The sequence below is a fragment of the Salarias fasciatus genome, chromosome 13 (genome assembly GCF_902148845.1).
Source record: "Salarias fasciatus chromosome 13, fSalaFa1.1, whole genome shotgun sequence".
NCBI lineage: Eukaryota > Metazoa > Chordata > Actinopteri > Blenniiformes > Blenniidae > Salarias > Salarias fasciatus.
Window position 1 is genome coordinate 11,485,881 of NC_043757.1, and position 10,109 is coordinate 11,495,989.

General features: G+C 45.0%; 1 protein-coding gene across 4 annotated transcripts; it reads left to right on the top strand.

Moving 5' to 3' along the window:
• Positions 1–1,034: 1,034 nt before the first annotated feature.
• LOC115399722 (transmembrane protein 121) lies at positions 1,035–3,412 on the top strand. 4 transcript variants are annotated; one of them, XM_030107261.1, is made up of 3 exons: positions 1,035–1,375; positions 1,545–1,627; positions 1,940–3,412. In XM_030107261.1, the coding sequence occupies exon 3, from the start codon at positions 2,135–2,137 to the stop codon at positions 3,083–3,085; it is 951 nt and encodes a 316-aa protein (XP_029963121.1). In that variant the 5' UTR covers positions 1,035–1,375; positions 1,545–1,627; positions 1,940–2,134; the 3' UTR covers positions 3,086–3,412. The 4 variants fall into 4 exon arrangements, with proteins under 4 accessions (XP_029963121.1, XP_029963120.1, XP_029963119.1 ...); XM_030107260.1 differs by having other exon boundaries at positions 1,035–1,627; positions 1,886–3,412; XM_030107259.1 differs by having other exon boundaries at positions 1,035–1,627.
• Positions 3,413–10,109: the final 6,697 nt, after the last annotated feature.

A 10,109-nucleotide genomic window follows, 5' to 3' on the forward strand; every position in this document is an offset into this window, starting at 1 on the left:
CCCCCCCCCCCCCCCCCCCCCCCCCCGATGTCTCCCCAGACTGCAGACAACAGCCTTCTGGGAAGCTTGGCTTACTGTGTCCCACAGTAGACGGGCGTCTTCTCCGCTCCGCTCCGGATCACTTTTCGTCTCCGCCGCCTCAAACTTGAAAGAAATAGCTGCGTGGCGCTGTAATGGGCTTCTCAGAGAACAAGGAGGAGGAAGCTGGGGCTTTTTACTCCGGGAGCCAAAAAAGAGGCAGCCTGGGAAAATGGGATATCAGCACAAGACACAATGTGAGAAAGGAGGGAGACAGAGGGAGAGAGAGAGAGAAGGGGAGAAAAAGAGAGGAGAAAATAATAATAGGGTGAGAGAGAGGTTGTGCATTCAGCTCAGCTTCAAAAATGCACCACCCACCCCTTTACCCCCATTTACCACCCATCCCACCCCTCTTCTCTCTGGAAAAGTCTCTCTCTCTCTCTCTCTCTACATCTTTTTTCTCTCCCTCTCTCTGCAGCTGTGGTCTGCTGAGCGTCACCTCCACACAGCAAGTGCCTTCACTTCAGCAGAAGAGGGAGAAGGAAGAAGAGGGTAGCAGCAAGACAGGGAGGGAGGGAGGGAGAGAGAGAGAGAGAGAGAGAGAGAGAAATCTCAGGAGTGTGTGTGAACACACACCAGAGGAGCATCTCTGACTTCGCAGAGAGGTGCTGAGGAAGCGCACGGCAGGCAGACGCACGGAGGCAGGCGGCGGCGGAGCATCACGGCGCTGGTGGTGCTGGCAGAGCGCGCTGAGTGGAGACAGGGGAATCCACTGGCGCTGTTGATCCCGGTGTTCCTGGCAAGAGAAGGAAAAGAAAGGAAAGAAAAGAAACAACTGAAAAGAAAGGAAAAGAAAAGCTGCTTTATAGCTGGAGACGGGAAGCGGCGCAGCAGCAGGCGGGATCGTGCCAGGGGGGCAGCATTTTTCCAGCGACAGCGAAGCGTGGAGACGGCTGAAGCCTGAACACACACACACACACACACACACACACACACACGGGAAAACACATGAAACACACATGCAAACATCTGATTGGAGACGGACAGGAAGACTCAGGCTGCGTTTGAAAGATCCACTGCGATTCTTCTCCTTCTGAAACTTGCAAAGGGAAAGCAGACTACATTTTACCTCTTGGATGCTGGATGGTGGAGGGGAAAACTTCTGCAGAGGAAATTGTTTTCAAGCAAGGCTTCCTGCAGAGATGTCTTTTTTTACTTCATCACTTCTTCTTTCCGGAATCGGGCTTTTAAAGCTCTTTATCTAAGCACAACACGAGATAACCTCTATTTTTAGTAGCAGAAACTGAGACGTGTCTCTGTGATCATGAAGATGCCTCCTCCTGATTCAGTCTGAGTGGTAAGTGGATTATGATGATATTCTGGGATTTCTCTTCCCCCTATAAAGAAAAAGAGAGCGAAGCAGAATAAAAAAAAAAAAAAACCTTTTCCTTGACTCGTGGATTTATGTCTGTCAGAGACGGAGAAGATCTGGTGCGTTTTCTCCTCTCTTCTCCTGTGGATTACAGATGGGCTTTGTGATCTCTCAGTGCAGTCTCATGGATGATCGCTCGCTGCCAGTCATTAGGATAAAGTACAAAGAGGGACACAAGTGAGTATTCAGCTGGATTTTTTATCTCCGAAGCTTAAGCTTGTATGAAAACAAGGGTGTTGAGAGTGAGTCTGTAATGAGAGCGCCTCGCCAGAGCTGCTCTCTCTCTCGCTCTCGCTCTCTCTTTCTCTCTTAATCACAGACACTGTAACTTGCTGATTAAACTGTTGTGCTCAATAAAAGATTATTTGGGTGTAAAAAGGTAGGCACAACCGGAGATTTATTAATTTGGAGACAAGTGAACCTGTATGTTTACAGACCATTTGCCAATGAACATAATTTACTAAATGAGGGGTACTGTCTACCCACCAGGTGGCTTGGGCACAAGCGGAGATTGATTGAAGTGATCTGTGTGAATCCTATTAATGCTTCCTGGATCGTGGCCAAGGCAGAAGCAATGGAGGGGAACACCGCTGTCTAGCTGATCTGCGTCCAAACTGAGGACCCTCTGCACTCCCCCTTCAACAAGACGCCTCCTCCTCCTCCTCCTCCTCCTCCCAGGCAAGCATGGTACCTCCACCCCCCACCAACAAGCCCCACGTGTGCCTGTCCACCATCCTGATCATGAGCAGCATGGCGCTGATTGATGCCTACCTGGTGGAGCAGAACCACGGCCCCCGCAAGATCGGCATCTGCATCATGGTGATGGTGGGGGACATTTGCTTCTTAATTGTCTTGCGCTACGTGGCGGTGTGGGTGGGCGCCGAGGTGCGCACGGCCAAACGGGGCTACGCCATGATCCTGTGGTTCCTTTACATCTTCGTGCTGGAGATCAAAGTCTACTTTGTGTATCAGAACTACAAGGCCGACAGGAAGAGCCTGGACGCTCTGGCGCGGAAAGCGTTGACGCTGCTGCTGTCCATCTGCATCCCGGTGCTGTTCGTGGTGCTGGTCGCCATCGACCACATGGAGTACGTTCGCGCCTTCAAGAAGCGCGAGGAGATCCGCAACCGCCTCTTCTGGGTGGTGGTGGATTTGCTGGACATCCTGGACATCCAGGCCAACCTGTGGGAGCCTCAGAAGAAGGGGCTCCCCCTGTGGGCGGAGGGCCTGATGTTCTTCTACTGCTACATCCTGCTGCTGGTGTTGCCCTGCGTGTCCCTGAGCGAGATCAGCATGCAGGGCATCAACATCGTGCCCCACAAGATGCTCCTGTACCCCATCCTCAGCCTGGTGACCATCAACATCATCACGCTGTTCATCCGGGGGGGCAACATGATCCTGTACAGGGACGCCAGGGTTTCCGGGATCCTAATAGGGAAGAACATCCTGGCCATCATCCTAAAGACCTGCAGCTTCGTGCAGTACAGGAGACAGTTGCAGAACGCTCCGCCCGCCTTCGGAGTGGAGCTGCAGAAAAACTCGGTGGCTCACGCTCGCCCTGCCCCCACCCCCCCTCAAGTGGTCATGCAGGACCAGACTCCCCTGCCCGAGGTGACAACCTGCGAACACACATGACAGAACGTCGAGGTGAATCCTTGAACTGTCAATATGAGTATGTATACATTGAAAAGAAAAGAAGAAGAAAAAAAAAAAAAAGCAAACAAACCCTGGCAGGGCACAGCGTTCAACACCTTTCAGGGCATGTAAACACACAGGAGATCGTGATCTCCTCTGATGGCACACAGAACGCTGCAGACGCTGCGCGAGGATGCTGCCAGCGCTGCCGCATCCAAAGCCATCATGGTGCAACAAACAATATCACTTCTGACTTTGTAAAAGCATTCCCCGCCCTCCCGGTAAATCCTGTCAACTGTGTATTTTTTCTAATTGTATAAAAAAAAAGAAAAGAAGAAGCAACTATTGCAAGATTAGAAGATATATATTTTTGAATTGTGTGTGTTGCATTCTAATCTTAAACTTAAGGGTCTGTGTGCCGTGGTGTGTATTTCTGTTGCTCGGGTGTTCTTAGTATCGGAGGGCTTTAGCACATCGGAGGGAGCAACCGACGAGGATGAAAATAACAGTTAAAGCTTTCTGTTGAAAGAAGTGTGTTTTTATATGTGACTCTTTGATAAAGTATTGTGTACACGATAAAGGCTCTCCTCCTCTCACTGACTGAAAAGAAGGCGCTCAAGAAAAACCTTTAAAAGTTACTGGACCAATTGAATATATTTCACTTTTTAATTAAAATTCTGCAGAAGTCCTTTAATTAACCTGGGTTGGAAAGAAATAACCAGCAAAGTTTTTTTTTTCTTTTTTTTTTAATCTCATACTGTGGCTCAATCCACAATTAGAGGCTACTTAATTGCAAGAGGAGCGCCTTCTCCATGCCATTCATCTCCAGCATAACACTGCAGGCTGCTTTTCCTTATTTCCAGTGAAGGGAAAATATTCCTTGTGCTGTTTGGACGAGGTTCACGAACGTGAATCCTTTGTAGCCACAGGATTGGAACACACATCCTTGAGGGCGACACTGCAGATGGATAAATGATTCCCAAATGAGGAGGCCTGTTTAATACCCTCCTCAGGTGCACATGGACTATCTGTGCTCCTGCTCGGTGGCAGCAGCAGTCGTAAGCACTTTCCAGTCGTTTTGTTCCTCACACAAAAGGACAAAATGGATATTTTGGTCCAGTGGTGCGAATCCAGGCGACAGCCTGGAAAACGTCACGTCCTCCAGTGTGTGCTGTGTCTTCACCACCAGTTGAGTCAAAATTCAAGTTTTTTATTGTAATTCAGTGAGTGACAGGGTATTATTTTGCCCTGAAAGGTCCAACGTGAACTTTATAACAAAAACAAGAACATGAATAATGCTCAAGGAACAGTCTACTCTTTAATTTTGCTAGAATAAGGCCAGGTGGTCTGATATGATATACAGTGCAGAAAGGAGAAAAACACTAACAATAGCACTGGCGTGAGTCCAAGAACAAAAAAAAAGCAAACTATATTTGTACAAAGGGTTTGTGTTCATTTACTCAGGCGACTTACTTTTGCATAAATCTTTCCCCAACAGTGACTGGGAGCATAATCCAAAGCGCTCTGCTTGCTAAAACCCCTCAGACTGCAGGAGCTGCTCCAACATTTTCACGTGTGGAGGCTCAGTTACAGGAAGGTGGCTGCTCCAACCAGGCCTTCGCGTTAGGACTGCTGCCGCCAGCATTATCTGTCGCTGCTGTTGGCGTGCGAACTGACGACTTCAGCAATTCAGAGGATATAATACTCTATTGGATTGTATTGTTTTTAAAGAACTATAGCAATGAAAGCAAACATTCATCCTTTTAAGTAATAGTGGTGTAATAAACAAGAAAAAGTGGCTATTTCTGAGCTGAAACTGGCACCGTTGCAAGAATTTGTTCTCTGGGTGAAAATGTAAGTGTTGGAGAAGAAAATCACTGTGCTCTTAGTGTCCCTGGTGACAATTAGACAAACATTTGCACAATTTGCAGGCGATGCTGTAATTAGTCTGATAAAACCCAAAGAAATCAATATATGATGACTGCAGTCCCGCTAATTCTCAATCCCATCTGCGTCTCCGTCCTCAAACATATCATGAGCACAGTTAACAAAACAGGTTAATTGCTTTAAGATGCTCAAGTGTCCCAAAAGGCCACTGCCTCTTTCAGATGAGTGAAATATCTGTCCCCCCCCCCCCCCCCCCCACAGAACGAGAGCCTCCACGATGATGTTTGAACACATTCTGCTTTTCCTCCTGATTCAAGCCGCGAGTTCACGACGCTCAAGGTCAAGAATTAACCCACTGCGCTCTCAGGGAGAAGGAGCGGGCACGCACAGAACAGCACAGGGTTCATGAAAACTGAATGTTGCATTCACAGAGGGTAAAAGACGTCCTCCAGTGGGCTCAGAAGGTAAACCAACACTCATCCGCCAAGGGTCTCACACACGCAGAGTCTTCTTCGTGGGACTTGGTGTCATTAGACAGCGAGGATAAAGGAGCGGCTCGATACGACTCAACACACACTGAGCAGGAGAACATTATGCAACGCGACACTCAGATTCCAATCCAGGTCCTGCTCGCTGTGATGTGACAGCTGAACCTCTTTGATGCCCTGCAAAGCACGCTCCCGTTGCCTCCAACTGATCTTCACGTGCGATTTAAATGGGGCATGGGTAATGCGGTTAGGCTACTTTACACAGCTCTACTGTTTTTACACACTCTCTCTCTTTTTTTCCTCCTCAGTTTAAATTATGCATTTCCTTGATGGTGAGTTGCCATGAATGTGACCAGATGATGTACTACAGTCACACTGCAAAGCCAGATGGCAGAAAAAGTGATAATGAGCTTATTCTGGCTCCATCTACAAGCCTTTACTTGCTAACAGTATGTGGAGTGTTAAATTAAACATAAGCACAATATCAGACTGGTATCAAATCCTCTGTGATGACAATCGTGCCTGTTGCCAGAGAGCTGAGATCACAGAGATGTGTACAATGTGCTCGGCGGCGTTTTGGAGCCAGCTTGGCTTACCTCTTGGACCATTAAAACTGTTAAATATTTGGCTGGGAATAAGAGCGATTTGTACATCTATTACTTGACATGTTTTATGTGAGCCTATTTTTATTTACCATGAGTACATCTTTTATCCAAAAGCAAACATTCATTTCCTTTATGAAAACAGAAGAATCAGAATAGTCTCTTTTTTCGTCTTTTGCAGAACAGCGATAAGAAAAATGACAAAACTTTGGTAACTTGTGCAATGAGAAGTCAGTAAAGTTAATCTTGTTAAAGTCTGTGACAGCAGCTCCCAGTGTGGGTGGTTATAGTTATCTATGAACACTTCAGGCTCATATCTGAGTATTTCAGCATGTGAATTTATCAAAGTACAATTAATTGTTCTTCATACTGTATTTCCATGTATTTTTTTTTTTATCATGGCTCTGACTCATGAGGGTGTGTTTCTTTTCATTGTAGATGAAAAACATTCTCTTTAAAAACCCATCTGATGGGACCATTGATGAGTGTACAGGATGTGCAACAAGTAGTTTATATATCGCCATATAAATTGCATTTTTTGCACCCATCTCAGCATTGTTGTGTGAACCTGTGCAAATATACTTATTGGTTAATTCATTTACAGAACAATTTAATGTGAAAAATGCATTTTGCATCACAAAACAAGATGCAAAGATTAATTCTTTCCATTAAGCCTCACCACTGATGTGTTTGTTTTGTCAGAAATACTCTTAAAATATAGAGAGTAAAGCTTCCGGAAGCCACTTTATTGACTTTGAGTGTTGAATCACTGCAGCACCAAGTCAGTCTCAGCTGAAGTGTTGGGAGTTTTCTCTTATTCCTGCAACCACCAGTGACTGACACTGTGAGTCATCCATGGTGGGCTGATAGCTCTTATTGAACTGAGGACAGGCTTCAACCTAATTTTACACATCTTTCTTTGGCACTAGGTGGTATTAAAAGACAGTGCGAGCCAGACGTTTTGGGTTGCTTTTCTCCAAATTTAGCTGCAGCAAAGACGTCCTTAACACAGAAGAATCAGAATCAAGTACATGATGCACAAGCATTTCGAAGTTCACATTCAAGAATATTCGTGCTTTCAAAGCAAACACGATAAAATGCGACATTTATGACATGAAATTTAAAATGTAAAAGAAACAGTAATCGTGTAAACAAGGACATGTAAGTGTATATATAAAACATAAAAGGCACTGATTAATAGTGAGAAATAGTATAAAAATATAAGATCTAAAACTATTAAATCAAAATGCTGCAAGTGTTGGAAAAAAGTTGTTCAAAGAAAAAACATTCTGAACGATGCGCGATGTTTTATTTACAGCAGTGGTCCCCTCGGGGTCGGGAGATGCCAGAAACCACACGGTGCTACTCTGAGGATGTCAAAATGATATCTGCAGGTCAAACACACACACACACACACACACACACTATGGCACCCTATAATTGACGTTAGACCAGACAAACTGGCCTTTGTTCTTATTCTGAAGATTCCTAAACTCGCTGGCTGGAATGTCCGCCCGCTCTCAGCTTCAGAGGGAATTATTTAAACTGGAGAAGCTTCAGGGAGAAAATATTTGAAACCACAGATTTACAGTACACAACTGCTCAGACGGTGAAAGTGACGACGATTTTGATGTCAAAACTCAGATTTGATATTCTTGTGGTTTTCCCTCCACACTATTCCGGCGTTTACGCTCACCTGATTTCTGTCTTTGGTCTATTTTACTCTAAAGCCCCACAAACAAAGCGTGTTTTTGGTTGCTAAAAGAGAGAATTCATCTTGTTTTTTTTTCATTAAAAGAGTTCACCCAATAGCTCAATACTTTTAATAACTGAGCATCTAACAATCATTCCAGTTTACCGTGAATGCTCGCAATCATAACCTATTCATCATTGCTGTGCTGGGTATTAAGTGCCACAGAGTGTCTTTAGATGAAAATCAATCAGCAGACGTACTGTCGTCAGAAAATCCAAAAAAAGAGCTCAATGCTTTAAGTCACTCCAAAACTCTTGTGGAGAAAATTTCTCTTTTTTTTTTCTTTTTTAAGTTGAGAATATCTGTTTCTATTTAAAATATATATTTTGGAGCAGCCGATATGTGAGACAGCTTTGGCATAAGGCCGCCATTTGAGTCTCCTGAGAGGAGATTTATCCAGCAGATATGCTGGAGATGGTCTGTATCAGCACAGGAATCATTACGGCGTTCATGACGAAGTGCTTCTATCATGTGGAAATGCCTTCAGAAACAAAAAGATGATCCTCCTCCCCATAAGTCAACAATGCCGCCTTCGGGCATTTATTCAAGCCAGTCAGACGTCACCCTCCATCCTGCTGCACATCGTCCTCAACGCACGGCCAGCTCCTGAATGACTGTCGCATCCATCCAGATGACCATGTTTTGTTTTGGTTTTTTTTTTTTTGATTGTTTTTTTTCCCTCGCCTTGCACTCCCAGACGTTAATAAACTGGGGAGGCTGCACCTTCTCACTTACCACATTAACACTGACAAAGCGGCCCGTGCCAAGCAAGCAAGACAAACGGTCGCAGTAAATCCACGGCTCGACCTTCGGCGGTCTTGGATGGCAACACAGTCGGGGAAACGAATGTATTTTTCATGGGAGGCGTGTTGGAGCACGAAGAGAACAAACCAGCGCAGAAAATTAATGCTCATCAAGTATTGATTTGCTTGTCTGGAGGGTAACAGATATTAGATTTAAAAAGACCACTTTCTAAAAACAAATAGTGGGCCTTTTTTTAGAGGCAATGGGGGGAAGTGTGTGACGAGGCTGCTGCTGCTGCTGCAGTGAATGTGTTTAAAGCTTCGCTGTAACCCTTCAAACTCGGGGAATATTTTACAGTTGTTCCACATGATTATGGATGCTTTAATCTAAAATTCAGATGATGTGCACACGCGCGAATCAAAGAGAGGTCAGGAAGTTACTCTGCACACTTCTCGCCTCCGTCTCTATTAAACGTAATGTACATATGCAGATTTTCTCAGCACGTTGCACATCGAGCTCTGGGCAACATCCTTGAAGATTTTTTTTTTTTTTTTTTTTTTTTGCTGAACTATCAGAATAATCTGTTCCTCTGTCAAAAACACACGTGCAAACTTATCTTTTCAGCGCACTCAGTCGCCAAATTACAGCGAGCGTAATTACAAAACAGTGTCCTCCAACAATCCCTCAGTCTCACATGTCGGCGTTTCATTAGGGGAGCATCGGGTCGCTCTCTGCGAGAGGGAAGGTTTCACTATCTTGCTCATGCACAGTTCAGCGAGGATTAACGACAGCCGTGAAGCACGAACTCAATGGAGGATCGAGCCTCTGACTCGCAGCTCCAGTGTGATCTCTCTCATAATCAGGTCACTCTGCTGGTCTGCCAGCCACTTTCGGTCGAGCCCAACCTAGGTGTGAGAAATTAGAGGCTGCTTTCCTCTGAACGCAGTGAAGTGTTGAATGTAAAATGTAAATTATGGAGAGGCGTTTCAATATTTATACTTGTTGGCAGTTTTTTTTTCCAAGATTCATCATTCAAATCCAAGCAGTTCTGCAGGTTTTCTCTCAGGCGTTGTTGACTCAGGTGGTTTATGATTCCCTCTATTGCTTACAGGGCTTTTTTTTTTTTTTTTTTCTCAGGCACCAATTTATATGTTAAAGTTTCAGTCAAAGTGCCAAAAGATCGAGGAGAATATTCTCTCCACACAATACCTATTGTTAAAGAAAAACCTGGGGTGCAAGCCATCTGTGCCTGTGATTTCATTTATATTGAAAAGCTTTGGTTGTACACTTGTACTTCAAAGGTAATACACAATATAAAAATCACTGACTTGCTTTTTCAGACCTTATTTACCTCGATTTTTTTCCCCCCTAAAGCTGCAAAATAAAACCTCTCACCTTGTGGGTGCAAGTGTGCAGCCGGAGCGCTGCTCTGCCACTCATTCTGACGAGCCGAGTGCTTTGAAACGGCGTCCAGCGCAGGACTGACGGCAACAGCGTCCGAAAAATCACCAGGGGTATTAATGGAACAGATGGTGAGTGCAAATAAATTT

Bases quoted from the DNA above. Each gene is read 5' to 3' on its own strand.
- LOC115399722 (XM_030107260.1), top strand. From the start codon at position 2,135: ATGGTACCTCCACCCCCCACCAACAAGCCCCACGTGTGCCTGTCCACC.